At 38.0% G+C, this 17,320-nt stretch overlaps 2 protein-coding genes across 7 annotated transcripts in view; one reads left to right on the top strand and one right to left on the bottom strand.

Moving 5' to 3' along the window:
• si:dkey-172j4.3 (diacylglycerol kinase eta) overlaps nucleotides 1-4,280 on the top strand; it is a 111,312-nt gene extending 107,032 nt beyond the window's left edge. For 4 of the 5 annotated variants that reach the window (XM_041220706.1, XM_041220707.1, XM_041220705.1 and 1 more), the window contains 2 exons: nucleotides 720-850; nucleotides 2,761-4,280. In XM_041220706.1, the coding sequence (XP_041076640.1) occupies nucleotides 720-850; nucleotides 2,761-2,835 (206 nt within the window). In that variant the 3' untranslated portion in view covers nucleotides 2,836-4,280. The remainder of the gene's footprint in view (nucleotides 1-719; nucleotides 851-2,760) is intronic. The other variant, XM_041220709.1, reaches the window with a different exon arrangement.
• A 2,393-nt stretch (nucleotides 4,281-6,673) lies between these two features.
• On the bottom strand, nucleotides 6,674-15,654 carry LOC121295342 (G2/mitotic-specific cyclin-B3-like). Of its 2 annotated transcripts, none has more exons than XM_041219841.1 (12): nucleotides 15,494-15,654; nucleotides 14,965-15,078; nucleotides 14,078-14,158; nucleotides 13,205-13,314; nucleotides 12,707-12,821; nucleotides 12,270-12,368; nucleotides 11,890-11,982; nucleotides 11,280-11,417; nucleotides 9,181-9,336; nucleotides 8,651-8,800; nucleotides 8,023-8,150; nucleotides 6,674-7,528 (listed from the first exon to the last, which is right to left on the bottom strand). In XM_041219841.1, exons 2-12 carry the CDS (start codon nucleotides 15,052-15,054, stop codon nucleotides 7,441-7,443), a joined length of 1,248 nt encoding a protein of 415 aa, XP_041075775.1. In that variant the 5' UTR covers nucleotides 15,055-15,078; nucleotides 15,494-15,654; the 3' UTR covers nucleotides 6,674-7,440. The 2 variants fall into 2 exon arrangements, with proteins under 2 accessions (XP_041075775.1, XP_041075774.1); XM_041219840.1 differs by having other exon boundaries at nucleotides 6,675-7,528; nucleotides 14,965-15,105.
• Between the last annotated feature and the right edge of the window lie 1,666 nt (nucleotides 15,655-17,320).

Raw genomic sequence — 17,320 nt, 5'->3', positions numbered from 1 at the left:
CCCTAGAATGTTTAACAGTTTTGTAGAAAAAGAATCACAACACACCAGCACTCTTTCATGCTCCTCAAACAGCACTGTTCTCTATTAGTAACATGTGAAAAAACCCTACAGCCATGGAGAACATTGTGTCTACATCCATGATAAACTCATTACTGATGTAGTTTTAATTACAAAAAAGATACAAAAAAAGTATTGTCAGTGTAGCCCTGCTTCATGAAATAACATGTATAGCAGAGGGCTTCCTGTCTCCTGTTGAGAACATAGCTATAAACTACAGACATGCCATCATATAAGCAAACGATAAGAAGCAGACATGGTCCTAGAAATCGTCTACACACTTTCTACACATCTATATTTACCCAGGGCAGGCATACAGTTGTTTGAGGTATTTCCACACATGTTGTGGCTTAGTTAGTCAAGATAGATAATTTCTGTATTATAAAATATACCAAACACCCAGAGAGGGCACCTTGAAGCTCATATCAGATGGTCTTCAATGGTGCCCGTATAAGCTGTTGTGAGCTCTTTTAATTCTTGTAGCTTCAGACCTCTGAGGGAGCTTGTACTGTTGCAAGCCCCGTCACAGAAAACTGTGCCGTGTGTCATCTGCTCCGTTCCTCTTTGTGTCTCTGTTAGTCTGTGTCTTTGCCTGTCAATTCTTGGTTTGTATGTGTGCCTTGTGTTTTTTGTTTTTCCGTTTTCTGCCTTTCCTTTGCAAGTGAAGAAATGGGGCACAGAGGAAGTGGCAGCTTGGTTGGATTCTGTGGGTTTAGGGGAATACAAAGACATTTTTATTCGACATGACATCCAGGGGTCCGAGTTGGTTCTTTTGGAAAGACGGGACCTCAAGGTAATAAGGGGCTATTTTTGTTTTAAATTTTGAATTGTTGTAGTAGTATTTTTCATTTTGAATGTGTTGTCTGTTAGCTGATCTCTCATTGCATCATGTGATCATGGACATCACTGCTTTGTTTGTATGGTTTGGAAATCCATTTGTCTCATTTCTATGTTAAAGGAATGCTTTTTGTGTAATTTACGTAAACTTTATTCTTTATTAACTTTCATATGTTTTATTAATCATAATGTATTTCTTTTGCAGAATGGATATTTGGAATGTTAAATAAGAAATACATATTTTAACTTTTGGGCTGTCTCTAAGCAAGCCTGATCACAGTGGAATTTATTTAATAAAGCCAGTATAAAAATGACCTCTAGATGTGCACTGGTAATTTTGTTGCACCAATTTGCAAATCACTACAGAAATACCACCATATTCAGGGTTGCTCAGAGACAGCCCAAAAGGTAAACTATGTTTTTTTACTAAAGGTGCCAAATATCCATGAATGCAGAAACAGTAATAAAAAGTATTGGCACCCTACACTTAATATAAGATCATTCAAGAAAACTAGCAACTAGTCTCTGGTTTCAATGACAAATTAGAAATCAAACAACTGGACACTTTCAGCAACTTTATTTCTTTTTCAGCAGTCATAACAACAACACAGTCACGGTGCATTACTCACGGAATATTGAGGAAAACTTTGTATTCATCAGCAACAAAAAATAGTGCTGAATAAAATCACAAAAAATAGTTAGAAAAACATATCCTCATAAAAAGGCTTTACCGTCGTATGTTAAATGCCCCTCGCTTTTGGCTTGGGCGTTTAACGGCACAATGCAGGGCTTACCAGATGGTAAAGCCCTCTTTGGGTTCTATTGATTACATAAATGTAGGGTACCAATACTTTTGTCTGTAACTGTATTTATTGAATTTGCGCTATCATTAGAGTTTGTTTCTGAGGTTCTGGTAAACTGGAAATATTTCTGACAGCCTAAGTCCTTTGATCCATCTGGATCTGGGATTTAAACTGGAATCATCTGGATTTAGAACTTGAATGCATCTGTTCTGTTTAACCAATTCTTCAGCCTATCCACATGTTATCCGTTGCACCTGTGAAATCTATATTTTAGACATTTAATAGACAGATAGGGAACCCATATTCAGCTAAGTAGAAAAAACATTTTGGCAAGTGCCTTCATCAGTTTGGATGTTTTCAGTGAACTTTCCTACTGCCTTCTTACTTAAAGATCATCACCTCTAAGTGGATTTATTCAGTGAAAAGCAGCCAAACTGATCATCATTTTAGAGTGACAGCGAAGTGAACCTGGGTTCTGCTATTCTTGCGTACAGCATTGGGACCCAGGTATTATACTTCATATTATCATATTTCTGCATGTGCTGGATACCATGTGGATGGGGTGAAATCTTTGTAAGAAACTGAATTAAATTAAGAAAATGTAAATCACCTTAATATTTGGCGGATCAGATAAAGTAGAGCTAATATCAAAACCAGCAGGGTCTGTTTTACCTCATCGTACTACAGCAGACCCTATTGGAATATAATCGGGATGGGGGGAAAAAATAGAAGTTGAAATAATTGGGCACTCTAATTTTTTTTTAAGTATGTCAAGTTTATCTCGTTGAGTGATTATTCTTACTTGAACATTAACACCTGTGCTGTTTCTGAATATGGCTCTATTCTGTTTTTCATATTGTTTTTAAAAAGCCTTTTTCCATTTGTGCATTATGTACAGTTGAAAAAAGGTACATCACTATAGTGGAGCACTTGCTTGAGTTGGTTTTAAGCTAAACCCAACATCCCTAACACCAATTTGTAGGAGATCATTAGGACGGGTGGTTCTCCAGGTGGTTCTTAGTAATATACGAAGATTTACATATTCTGTTTCTTATTTTTTTAGGATCTTGGGATTAAAAAGGTGGGTCATATGAAGCGGATTCTCCAGGGCATTAAAGAAATGAGCAGCCACTTCTGACGAGAGACAGCAGTGCCACAGAGCCTTCCTGGAAGGGGCCACGTTTGCTTCAAGACCCCTCTGCTACAGGGCCCGTCTTCTGGGAGGGCTGGTGTTGCGTGCACAAGCCTGCCCATTTCTTTGTCTTGGAAGGAAGATGGCAAAACAAGGGCATGGTCACACATTTTTCTTTGCAAGCATGTAGTCTCATAACCACACAAAGAAGTTTGGGTGGAACTAGGCCAAAGGGCTTCCAGCACCTTCGATTCCTGTCCTGTCCTGCAGCGAGGACCCTTCGTTAGAGTCTAACAACATGACGTCAGCTACAGACCTGACAGAGTCTCTCACTGACTGTAAGAGAACAAACTGAAACTGCGAGCGACTTTCAGGAATCCCGAGGTGAAAATGTCTGGGCTTTTGTTTCTCCTCAGTGGAGGGATACTGTATAAACATCTTGAAGAATGTATGTGCCGCTGCTGCTGTTTTTGACTGTCTGCTTTGGAACTTGTGTGGAGTTTCAGTAATGCTATTGCTGCTGCTGCCCTGGTACTCCAGTGTGTCTTGTGTTTCCTGCATGGCTTCCCCTAGTGATTGGAATGGTAAATGGTGCAATCTTAGTGACCTGTCAGATGTTTGCTCGTAGTGTACATAGTGGCCCTATTGCAATTTTGTTCAAAGCTTAAGCTGTATTCAGGATCTTGATACTAAACCTGAGCCTCATTGACAATGGTACGCCAGTCTAGGGCAACTTACCATATTAAACATTTCAAAGTATTCTTTTGTTTGCACTTTAAAACCAAACGGAGGTAAGTGGTGTCACATGTATGGGTAAAACATAATAGCTAGTGATGGGCACCAGTATTGATATTTTGATGTATCGATACCGATAATAATTTCCATATCGCGATATCGTGGGATTAAAAAAAAAAAAATCACGTACGCTCACAGAGGCAAGCTTTTCATTGCTAATGCTGCTAGAAATAAACGCAGTATAATCAAGTTTAGGTTATATTAAGATACAACAAACCCAACACATTCCAATCATCGTCAGTCTCATAGGCAAACACCACAGAGAGCAGTAAGTAATTAGATGAACCGAACACTTTATTAAAAGAGAAAAAGTAACTCGAAGTAGTACAAGCTCACTGTAGGGCAGCCATTTTATCCAACTCCTCTGATGCAGCCCTGCGTTCCTGTATGTAAAATATCCAGTAGATGGTGCTTAAATGAGATGTACTTTTAACACATTTAAATAATGCAAAATTTGGCATGACACCATACTTAATACTGTTAGAGGTGTGGTGAGTCAGCATTTACACCCAGAGCAGCTGAAGGTTCAATTACTTACGGTTTGCCTTAAATCTGTGCGCAGTGAAGAGAGATAAACTGGTTATGAGGTGGCTGATGATGGAATAGTAAAACAATATTACAAGACCTTGTTTTTCTCAATAGATATAGTGAAGCAAAGCACCACTAAGTAAGTACTTGCTTTTCTTATGTAAATATGTTAATGTCTATATATGTTTGATATTGCAATCATGCTATTATATTTGTGTGTTTTGGAAGACTTTGATTTTATCGATATACAGTTTTCATATTGTTGCTCACCACTAATAATAGCGTTACTGTTTGGGACATAGCCCTTGGAAAATCAGTTTACTTGGGTTCACAGTATCATTGTCTTTGGTATAGGCTTAATTGTTCACCTCCCATCATTAATATCCAGTAGACTACATCCCTTACCCTCATCTTCAGCAAATAAGACCATACCTGCAAGCCTCAACTGAATGTTACCGTAGTCCTTCCATAGAGTAATCAACATTATATTACACAAATTAAATCTTGATAAACTAAATTATGTATTCAAATATTGCAAAAATATATAAGAATAATAAGATATTTACCTCAATATTACAAGATACAATACTGTGTTTACAATCAAGCCTTAACTGTCAACATCTTCATATGCAATATATTAGGTGTCTGGCACAAGGAAACAGGGTCTAGTTTGATAGGGTGTTTTTTTTTTCCCCATACAAAAATACTTGGGAATTACAGGGCTTATTTCAGTTTGTTTGCCCTGGAACACTTTGCAATCACAATACAAAAATATGGAGAAACCGATTAAATGTATTTAACCACCGCCAATGAAGATTGTTTGTAACATGTGGTACTGCCCTTCATAGCTGATTAAACCAGTGAAAACGTTGAATTTCAATCAGTTAACTCTTCCATCTATAGCCAGAACACGAGCTTGTTTTCCTTCACAGCACCTGATGTTAGGAGGTCTAATATTCCTCACTGTCGTTTGCTAAGAGAATGAGCTTTCTTGCGTTTTGCAAGTTGATGGGCTTGCTGAAATTGCAAACGAGGGCAGTAGTAAAAAAATGTTTTTAATAACCATCACATTGTAATAAGAATATTAAAACTGCAGAGGAATGTATTAAGCGCATATATAATATATTATAGACCAACACAATCCATGAGGTTTAGGATATATAAATAAGCTACTACAAAACAAACGTGGCTCGTTTTCTCCACCAGCAAACCCATTTGCCTCAAAGTTTATATCAGAAAGTTGACTGATGACCAATAAAACGACAGCAGAATCAGAAAAGTAAGTCACACTATTAAAGTATACAAGAACCGTAGAGTCTGTCTGTGTGATTCCTGAAACAGTCGTGTTTTTCTTTTGGCGTTTCTATGTGTGCATTGAGTGGGTTATATCAGGTAACGTATTTAAAAATAGGCTGAGAAACTGTAGCTTAATTTGGCTTAATTGTAATTGTGTTTGTTCATTTTATTGCCAGTGAGATATGTCTCTGAGCCAAAAGCAATGAAATATGTACAGTGCACTGATAACTTATATTTAAATGATCTGCTGTTGCGGTTTCAATATTAATGGTCTTATTTATTTTTTGTAAATGGTCTCATTGAATTCCATTGTGTATATACCTCCAAGATGGCACATTTACTGTACTTGATCGTTTACATGTCTACCAACATTTTTTGCTGAAGAGATTGAGGAAAAACGAGTATTAAAGTTGTACTGGTACTGGAAAAAGTTTCTATTGTGTTTGATTGACAGAGCCAGCTTTATATGTGCCAGTTTATGGTTAGGGGTTCCCCAGTGTCTCGCCTGCTAAACGCAAGGTCACTTTGTGTGCAGTGAGAGTCACAGTGAGGAGAATGCAGGTCAGGGTCACCCACCTTGCAATTTACTTTTTACTGACATACAGTGGTTTTGTTTTTTTTAACTGATAATTAAAAAAAAAAAAAAAAAAAAAAAAGAATGAAATATGTTATAAAATACATTATTTGTATGAACTTACATTTCTTTAGGTCTTGACTACTTATGGTCATAAATGGACACATTTTCACTGTGGATCATTTGCTTCGTTGGTCTGAAGTCTTGATAGTCAAAATTCCATCCAGAATGTATGTAGACAGTTGTTTTCTTTTGTTTTTACAAGGTTCATCTGAGAAAAACAAAATGTGTTTTTGCAGTACTGTGTGGCAAAGCCAGCATACTAATGGCAAACTTGGCAAGTGTAGGAAAGCGTGGCTGTCCGCTAGGTGTAGGCAAGAGCGCAATTTTGTGCCAGTCTTCAGCAGCCACCAGATCCTGTCTAAGACCCGTCAATTCAGTCACTTACTTGGTATTACATAAATTCCATTTCTTAGCTATCCAGCATATTTCCAAGAACAATCTGTGGTAAAAGCATTGCAAGTTGGACACTTGGAATTGCACAGCAACACAACGGGAGGAGACAGTGAACATCAGCAGCACAGACTCAGATATAACTTATTTAATATGGAAGCTTGTTTTATAGATTTAATTTTTTCACAAAATGTCATTTTTATAAAATAAACATACATTTGATTATAAAACAAACCTACCAAATACTTTTACTAATAGCAGACAGTGTCTCTGGCTGAGAACACCACAATATAGCTACTTATTGTCAATTGTAATTGGTGAACTCAATTGGAGAGTCAACAGTATAATGCTCCTGCCAATTTACTAGATACAGTCAGAGAAGGAAACATTTAGTGCACACATATATACACACAAACTCCAATCACCAACGCAAAACGTTCACAGACGTACTCCACTGACCCAGAATAGCAGACCATAGTTTTACATGAAATTAATTGACTTTCACTATAGCAACCAGGGAACTAAAAATAATAAAATATTACTGTGGAAAGACCAATATTACCAGAATAAAATGCAAGCATGTGGCAAATTCTTGTTGAAAAACAGGCTTCCATCTGTTAAAAGCTTGGTTATTTAGAATCATTAACAGCTGAATTATTTATTTTTCTTAAGCATTGATGAAGCATCCTCACAACAAATCCCAGTAAGATTGCACGTGGTGTTAAACTAGTACCAACCTGAAGTTCTTACTAGAACATGCATTAGTACTGCACAGTAAGCATGATCCTAGCAACAAGAGTTTGAGTCACCTTGAGTCATACTGTTTTTAAGTCAAGAGAAAGGTTACACAAGTTAGAACTACATTTTTTTTTTTTTTAGAACATCAAAAACGGTACATACCATATAAATAGTTACAAATTATATACATTTACATTTCTTGCATAATACATTTCTTTCTCTTGTTGCTATGGCAACTTCTCCACGTATTCACTTATTATTTCTTGCAGTTTCAGCATGTCGAGGGGCTTCAGTTTTGCCACTTCGAAAAACACCCTGCAGGAAACAAACACCAAACACACAGCATCAACACAGGGTTCTCCATGGAGGGGAAGGGGCACAGTCTGAGTTAAAACAGGATTTCTTGGGTACCAATGGGGATACATTTTGAAGTCTGTTGTGTCCATGCACTGAAAATGAGCATGTCAATTCTAAAAGACATCACTTCCCATTGTTGCTGCTGAATAGTTGCATACATCTCTCATGCTCAATTTGTTTGGCCAGTCAGTGTGTGTGTCTATATATATATATATATATATATATATATATATATATATATATATATATATATATATATATATATATATATGGGTGGGTTGCATTACACCAAAAAGCTGGACAATTTCATATGGACTAGCCCTGTGACTTGAATCCTAACTTCAGAGTTTAGTTGTGTTGCACTTCTAGTCATAACAAAAATCAACTACAGAGCTTAAGAGCCAGCATCAGGTTTATATAAAACATAAAAAAACAAGTGATCAGTAGCTTACTTGTGAGAGTATTTGTTTCTGACAGCCTTCAACTTGTCGTCCGGGTAGGTGATGAGGCGGTTTAACCTCTTGACCAGGCCCACCAGCTCTTCAGCAGTGTATCCTGTGTAATACTGCAGTGTGGGGGTCTGAAACGGGCAAGAAGCACACTCAGGCAGCCACTTCACTGAATTATGTGTTTCTCGACCCAGGGAAGTCCAATTGTGTTATGTTAAATAAATTCTTAATTAAAAAAAACAAAAAGAAAACAAAAACCACACATGGTTGTGTGCTTTCTAAAAAGTCTGTAAAACAAAGGGTTCCTTTCTCACAATTAGTTTCAGGTCTTAAAGTTCTGCTCTTTATATTCATGTAATAAATACATACAAATAAACAGTAAAATCATATGACCTAGTTTTGTACACAGTAATGTTACAGTGCCTCAGAAAAAGCTGCAGCACTATAGCGGGTTTCTCATGATGGCTACATCCCCAGTATGTTAAAGTTTAAAAGGCATTTAACTCTAAGGTTTAACCATTCAGGATATTAAATTGAATCTACCAGCCCTAGTATGGAGGAGTTCACGCCACTCAAATACCATACTTAACGATAACCTTTTTATAGGCCCAGAGAGCAGCAGCAGACTCACCCAGCCTCCAAGCCCCTTCATGGACACCGTGAGGAGCAGGCAGGCAGCAGCAAGATGGGAGGCTCTCTCAGGAACAAAGTCCAGCTCTTGCAGGGTCAACTCACAGATATAGCGGGCCAGGGTTAGTGTCTCTATGGAGACCCGAGCACACTGGAGAGACAACAAAACCCAGAGTAAGCCACAAAATGAGGCACCCTATGAACAGACTGACACAATAATTTAATGTAGGGAGTTAAGGTGAGGCCAAGAACAAGCTTTCAGCTGTACGTGCAAAATGTCTTCACATGACCACCTATTAATACCACTGCAGCTTCTTGTTTTTAACCCAGGTGCATCTTGGGAAGGATATACAATAGTTAACAAACAAACGCAGAAAACTCGTGAGACAGTTATATGTTATAATAGAGTCAATCTGTTACAGCGCTGACCGACTGCTTAATGAAAGTGATTAATGAGAGGCAGATAAGCGTGCTGACGAAGCATTGGAAGGGCTTAACTGACCAACCAAGTGTTCTGCAGTGGTTTCCTACCTTGGCATATCTCCTCAGGAAGCGGTAGGCTATGGGAATGCTGATATCAAAGTGAAGTGTTTTCAGAATGTTCATTTCCATGGCGATTAGCTCCTCCCTTTTGTACGCATCGTCACAGATGTACATGAAGTCATCCACACAGGGCGGACAGCGCTCCTGCAAGACAAACAGCCCAGCAGTGAATTTACTCAGAAATGGAATGGGTATTGATACAACAACTTAACATTCATTGCGCGAAATGCTGTGAGCGGTCTGAACCTGCACTGCAATATTTGTTTGTTTCAAATGTCAATTACTGTTTGTTTTCAGGAAAGCAGAGTCTCAATTCACCAGTCTAACCACAATAAGCACAGGTGAAATGAAGTCAGTGGAGCAAAGGGGGAATCCAATAGGGAGATGAAGGCATTGGCAAGTAGAGTTTACTGTTTAACCATTCCTCAGCAGCAATGGAGCGCACACAGAAGGGGGAAAGGGTTATACAAGCACCCCAATAACATACATGCACTTAACAAAAGCACAACTGGTTTATGTTATTGAAACTGTTCCTGTTTTGAATAAGCACCAAGCATTTCTTATATACATTATTTTAATTATTTAAAAACAAAAATACAAATCTAAACCATGCCATCAATAGTAAATGCCTTTAAAATGCCACAAACAATTCTAAAACTAATAAATATGATGCTGTACTTGGAAACAACATGTACAAAATAGAAAGAAAAAAATACAATAGTACTCAAAGAGAACATGCGTACATAAAAAAGAAAGACAAGAAAAAGAAAGCATCAGTATTGCATGGTATATGAAATAAATCTTTTTAAAACTTGCAGATTGGAATCAGATTTTTTTTAAATAATGTAGGCTGTAATAAGCAGGGTACTGTAAGTAATGTAGTAGTGAAATACAGTGCTGGAAACTTTATTATAAAAACACTCACCCCATTCACACTTGCGGTTTTGGTCAGCCCAGGGCCGCCTTCTCATGTGTGAACGCTCGAAAAATGAAAATGCAGCACTCGGCCTGATGAAATTTAGACCAGCTTTTTGATGCGGCCTAAAGAGGGCAATGCCACCTCAGAGCTGGCCTGTCTGTATGTGTGAACCCAACGCAGGCCCTGGGCCGGCCTTAACCGCATTGACGCGTGACGTAGCTCAAACCACACCCCTACTATGTAGAGCACAGCAGATCAAACAATGTCTGTTTTAAGAGGTAGCAACTGGGATGATACAGAAATTAACCCTTAGCGGTCCATTTATTCATCGCTTGTCAGACGCGTCAGGTCCAATTTATTTCCACACGCAAGGTTTTAAATATTTTTTCCAGAATAAAGCAGGTTTAAAAGGTATTGAATCACAAAAGGACAGTCCTGCATTTCCAGCCAAACCTCACCCCATTCGCTGTATTTTTCACATACCTCTTTATAGACGTATATACTCTCCCAATCACTCGTTTTATCAAACTCCTCAATAACACAATTCAAATCATTATTTTATTACTATAACGTCTCAAAAAGCTCTGCAAATGTACGTGATATTCTTTGAGTGCTGGATGCAGAAGCAGCTACCTCCTTTATGTCCATGTTATCTCTGTGGTGAAAACCTGCAAGTTCGTCCGAGAACTCTTGGAAATACTGAGCAGCAGGCCAGAGATAAACCCACAACACAATTTTAGAAGCGGTACATTTACATCTCACTCAACACCCCTGCAACTCTATTCTGCAAGTTGTAGCCTATACAGTATATGAAAGACGCACCTTTTTTTGCTCCCTGAAGACAGAAAACATAATAAAATGGCAATACTGTATCAGGTAATAAACAAGATACTAGAAAGAATGCAGTTATCAAATACAGCGGTGGAACCTAATGTGTGTGTACACACAGCTTCATGAAAACTACAAATAACTTTAGAAGTGTTACACCGTTTCTACATCACCCTCAGCTCTCTCGCAAATCTCAATCAGTCAGCAGGAGCTGTGATTGAAAAAAAATCCCCTCCCCAAAAATATGTACCTCGAGTTATGAGATCTGTTCATTTTAAACATGCCGAGTTGCACACCTGACACAGATGAAGGGTTAACCAGACAGCAGGAAGTCTCTTACCTCGAATTTGGAGGAAATGAGCATTGCGGAGGAGCCAATCAGCTGTAGGGTCTCTCTCATGCACACTGTTTCTGCCAGAAAGTGATCCACCAGCTTCACAGCAAGGTACAGGGTCTCATGATTCAATTCAAAATTCTCCTGGGAAAAATAATATGCACAGGGGACAAAGAGAGACAGGTCAGGAAAGGAATCTGAAATAAAAGGTCTGTTATTTAACAGTGTGAATTTCCTGCCCTGTGCCTCACTATACACCTGAGGTGTGGTGTGTAAGTGCTTACACAATTAATTTGGATTTCTGACATCTCTAGATGTATGCGAAGGTAAACTAAGTTAAACTAGATTACTTTATTTTTGTATTTGTCACGCTTAAGTAAAAAAAAAAAAAAAAAAAAAAATTTAAAATGTAGCAAACCTATTTTATACTTAACAACTTATGTTAGCATTACAGGTGAAAAACAGTGCTTGACTGAGTCTTGCTCAGGTAATGCTATAAAAACCAGCTGCACCCAAATGTTCAACAGTCACCTGTACTGAAGTTCCCTATAACAGCATTCACTCATACAGTCCTTGAAGTTACCATGAAGAAAAACACAGAAGAAAGCAAGATCACCTGAACTTCGATCATCCAGTCCACCAAGATGGCTCTCATCTCCTTGTTCAGGTCAGACTGCTTGTCCATGTAATTTGGAATGACAAATTTCTCCTGTTGAAAACACACACACAGATTAATTACAACACAAAACACCTTGTCAACCCAACATTTCTAGAACTATGGTTTGAGGGACAAGTACAGTCATCAAAAACAGTATTCACACTTTCTAGAAGGACCAGTCCAGTCAAGCAGCCGGGAAAATATGGCCTACCTGAAGGTATGTAGAATGTCTAATTACCACCATAGGATTGCTTTAATAAGGAGTACAGGGGTAGCCTTAATAATAAAGATGGCTATTTGTTGTCATCAGTACGACCAAAGTATGAAAATTAGTCCACCTCTCTTTTCTTGAGATAATCAAATATATCTTTGGCATATTCTGCACTCAAACAAGGATCCTCAAGGTTTTCTTTATCAATGTCATCAATTGCAGGAATCTGCAGGGAGAAAGATTGATAAAGACACTTTGTTAAAACCTGGGTCAAGGAAAACTGCTTTTGAAAATTTGTCTACATAAAATTTAGGATTACACTACACCAGAATAATTTTACACAGCCATTTACAAATGCAGTACGTCACAATGAAAAATAAATCTGGACACTAACTTTTTATAACATAACAAAAGAACTCCTGGACATTTTTCCACTTGAGTGATGTAAAAGTTGCATTAATCACAGCATGAACACAAGCACTTTTAGTGACACCCTCAGGTTAAGTGATTTTCAGGTGTACACATGCATGAGAAGTGGGTCTATGTGAAAAATCTATTTTATACCTCAACTGGTTTCTCTTCAGACAGAAAGTTGTTTTTTTTTTCTTCTGATTTCTGGACATCCTTCTGCTCCAGCTCAGCAGGGGGGCTCTCTTTAGTTGGGATTTTATCCACTGACCTTAAAGAGTGCACAGGTTATTGAAGAGGCAGCAGCCAAAGAGATTGAACTGCCAGCAACCTACAGGATTACCAGCTGTAGTTTTACAGATCAAGGGTACATCAAAAGATTCTGGCACAAGAAATACTTAAATGTCAATATACCAATAACATTCCAATTCATTACTGCTTTCAGCATGCATTTCAATATAATGGCATGGATTATTTCAGAATAATATTTCAGGTTCGGTAGTGTATGTCAGTTATGTATACCACATGCAGGAGCTGTACACAAGACTAGAGCAGTGTGACTTGAGTAAATGAACCACCGTGACCTACATGTACAGTATGAGCATGTATGAATATGTGTGATTTATGCATGTAGAGGCGGAGTCAGTAACTTACTTTAGATTGGTTTGATTGTTTGTGGTGACATTGGTACTTTTTTGTGCCTTCTTAATCAAGGTTTTGCCAGCTTCCTTCTGCTTTGGCTGCACTGTTTGTATTTTGTTGGCCTATTTAAAGAAGACACATGATTAGGAAACTGCATACAGAACTCCATCTCCCATGATTGTATCCAGCCCTTGGACACAACTCAGTTTCCTCCCTCCACCTGCAGAAATGTTTAATGTGGGGAAACCAGTCACCCACATTCAAGTTTTATGTAGCAGAGCAAGGTTAGAAACTCACACTACCCTCAATGAAGTCTATTATGATAAATTTTGAAATGATCAGGAGCCAGGAGTTTGTGCAGGGTTAGAAACTCATGCTAGCCCTGCACCCAGTCCTTTATTTCAGAACTACCATCACTCAAGTATATTATTTACAAGATTCAATAGCCAGAAGTTTGAGGAACCGTTGTTAAGCATATTGTTCCTTCCCTTATAGCTGAATGAGTCAACCTACAGACTCAGGCAAGACTTACTGAAGAGTGATCAGTTCAGAGCAGATTTGGCAGGGGCCTGATTGTTCAAACCCCTGACACCTACTGATTTCAATACCTAAACAAGGAGATTGTGAAACCCAGAACTGGCAGCAGGACTAGTGGAATGTCTAACACTGGTAGAGGAGGTTAAGAAATTGATGTTGAGCTCATCTCTGCATCATGTAGAACACACTGAAGTGGAGCCAATGCAAAACAAATAGCAGCCACTTCACACAAGTGTGGTCTCTTACAGCACGGAACTCTTGTTTAAGTAGCTGTCTACTCCCAGAATCTGGTTTTGATCTGTTTAATTAAACACACACACTGTATGTGAGACATATAGCAGTACTTACATTAGTAATGTCTCCAAATGCAGATCTCTTCTTCGGGGCTCCTTGAGGAGAGGATGGAGATCGCTTGGTCTGAATGCTCTCCTACAAAGGTGAAAGCACATCACTCCAATTAAAAACATTAACATCATTCAAAGCTCGAAGCAAAGCATTTCAAGATGTAAAGTGTAATGTGGGATGACTGACTGTTTGCCCAGGATCTCGCCTTCTGGACTGATAGAAGCTGCCCTCTTTTGAGGTGTGACTCCGACATCAGTCAGAGGTAACCAAGGAAGAGTGATGGAGGACTACCGACCCCCAGAAGGGAGATACAGTTGCAAAGGAGTCAGTGGTGAGATGGAGGAGAAAGGCTTGCAGAACAAGTATCGGAAGCAATAAGGTTAGCATAGCGAGCTGAGCTGAGCCCCTAGAAATACGGCAAGCCTCTATTTAATCTATTAAATACCCAGCTACTTGCTTACAAAACATAGGTGGGGCAAATGACATTTAGAAATGTTTTTATTGATCAACAAATCTAGCTGCCAGCTTTAAGCTGACTTTCTTTGGCCCACTGTTTGTTTGAAAAATTAAATACCCACAAAATTCTAACTGTGTCAATTGACAGCTGACAATATGCCTGGACAGATGCTCATCTACAACACTATTCTTGAAATGTGGCTTAGAAACCTAGTTTAACATTAGTTCTTATGGGAAAAACAGCAAAGAACAATAGCTTATGATCCCATATAGAACACATCTTAAAGCCAGGTTGTCTAGCTTACAGAAAAGCAGAATACATTTAAGCCATTTTAGAAGCAAAGTGAATTCATGCTACTGATCAGTCCTGCGGGGTAGAACTATGGCGCTGGAATGCATGCAGAATTAAGGACTACAGATAGTAAAAGGTCTACCTTTTCAGACCGGACATTCTCCGTGCTTCCAGGCTTACTGCTTAGCTTGGGGATTTTGCTGGTTTTCTTTGTACCCCGTGAGACAGGCATTTTTGATGTTTTCCTTCCCCCCACCTTTTAAGAATAAAGGATGTCAAAACGCTGTGGGGATAAATAGCAACCATGTTACTTTGAAAGATGTTGTAGTAAAGGCTACAGCAATGGGATAACATATTTCCAAAATACTCAAAAGCATTGCTTTGTGAAACTGGCCCCAGGCTGACAAAGCTGCAAACATGCTTATTCTTCATGTAACAAAGAGTCTACTGTACTGTAGACAAAACACTATCACAGGTACTAAACACGCAACACAATAGCAAATCAGCAGCACGTTGGTTACAGCACCGTAATAATAACAGGATCCATTTTTCCCAGACAGATTTGGGAAGAAAAACAATAACCCCAGACTTTCGAATTCAGCGAACAGATCGCAAAAACAAACGCGGGTGTGTATCTATGTTTTATAGAAACAAATCATACAAAACCTCACCTTATTCTTTATGGAATTATTAATAAGACAGGTGTACTCGTTCAGTGCATTAAATAATATTAAGCTTAATCAAATTAAAACCTTGTTTTAATGAATATCAGAAACTGCTGTAGTCTCTATGCTGCTGTAGATTTTTTGAAAAGTGCATCAAGAACAGGCAATTCCCTTCGCAGTCCTCTGATTGGCCGACGGTCATTTCTCACCACCCTATGAGCGTATCGCTAGGATGCAGTTGTTAAGGGGCGATGCTCTTAGAATTTTCAAACTTTGGGACAGCCTATAGGAGAGACACAATGCAATGCCGTCACAGAACACCTTTTAAAGGTCCATCTCCCAATAAACAGGTATTGCTCCAGTCTTAAATTCTCAAAGGAGAAAAAAACACCTTGAGAGTGTAGTAAATTGTTTGCAAATATGGTCCATTTAGTTTATAGTGTGTTTGTTTTTTACTAGATGGCAAAAGACTTTCGGTGGAAGCAGAATATTGTTGCTACAATTAGTAATTTATATGATCAAATAAGATTTATTTATTTATTTATTCCATATACCATATACTCCTTCCGGAAAACGGATTTGCCAGACTGTCGTGGCATGGCGAATCGCCCCGAATCGGTCCCTGGATATATATATATATATATATATATATATATATATAGATATATTATATATATATATAAATGAAATTAATAACGAACTTATTAATTGTTACTTTTTAAGTGCTTCGGATTTTTTTTGTTTTTTAGTGCCCAGTGCGGTTCGTTCTTTATCAATTATTATTCTTATTTTTTGTCCCTGCACCTCCACCTGAAAAAAAACTAACTATCTGGATGTAGCGGACCCTTTCTCTTTGAACTCAATTACAGTGTTAATTACTATATAAACATAATGGTAAAAAAGTCAAATTCTTTATCAAAATCAAATGCCCTTGCCCCTGCCACTCTCTCAGCACCCTCTGCCCCCTGCTTCAATTCAATTTTATTTTTATATAGCTTCTTTTGCAACAGGACGTCACAAAGTGTTTTACAAAGGCAAAAACAATACATATTACTGAACAACAGTAAGCATTTAAAAAAAAGAACAGAATAAAAACAAAACAGAATATATAAGCTGTATTATAAAATCTAGATATATATATATATATATATATATATATATATATATATATATATATATATATATATATATATATATACAGGCTCCCTTGAGAAAGATATGTACAACATATCGAAACGTTGGGCAGCTGGCTCTTTGAGCTATATATATATATATATATATATATATATATATATATATATATATAAAAACAGTGGGAAAAATAGGGGGCAAGAGTTTCAGCTCATCTGGATGGAAATGCCAGGGTACAGAAATGGGTTTTTAGTCTAGACTTGAAGAAACTGACTGAAGGGGCTTCTCTAATTGTGATGGACAAGTTGTTCCATAATTTAGGTGCCATATAACTAAAAAATCTAGCACCTGAAGTTTTTTTTTCTGAATAGGTACAGACAGTAGGCCAGAATCCAACGATCAGAGCGGGCGATTGGGAACATAGGGTTCCAAAAGATCTTTAAGGTATGGAGGTGCAAGACCATTTAAAGCCTTATAAGTTAGCAGCAACACCTTAAAATCTATTCTAAAACTAACTGGTAGCCAATGCAAAGATGCCAGCACCAGGGTGCTATGCTCTCGCCTCTTGACCCTAGTTAAAGTTCTAGCTGCAGCATTTTGTACAAGTTGAAAATGAAAAAAAAAGTTGTGGTTAGGCCCAATGAAAAAACCATTGCAATAATCAAACCTAGAGGATATAAAAGCATGCATTGATCTCTTTGC

This window comes from Polyodon spathula, chromosome 20 (assembly GCF_017654505.1).
Source record: "Polyodon spathula isolate WHYD16114869_AA chromosome 20, ASM1765450v1, whole genome shotgun sequence".
NCBI lineage: Eukaryota > Metazoa > Chordata > Actinopteri > Acipenseriformes > Polyodontidae > Polyodon > Polyodon spathula.
The sequence above is the reverse complement of the archived record's forward strand: the minus strand, read 5'-3'. Positions and strand labels throughout refer to the sequence as shown.

Excerpts from the sequence above, each read along its gene's own strand:
- LOC121295342 (XM_041219841.1), bottom strand. The coding sequence starts at position 15,054 with ATGCCTGTCTCACGGGGTACAAAGAAAACCAGCAAAATCCCCAAGCTA. Across the intron at positions 12,822-13,204 it reads AACAATCAAACCAATCTAAA|GTCAGTGGATAAAATCCCAA; the intron begins GTAAGTTACTGA and ends GCACTCTTTAAG. Across the intron at positions 8,801-9,180 it reads TCCTGAGGAGATATGCCAAG|TGTGCTCGGGTCTCCATAGA; the intron begins GTAGGAAACCAC and ends TTGTCTCTCCAG.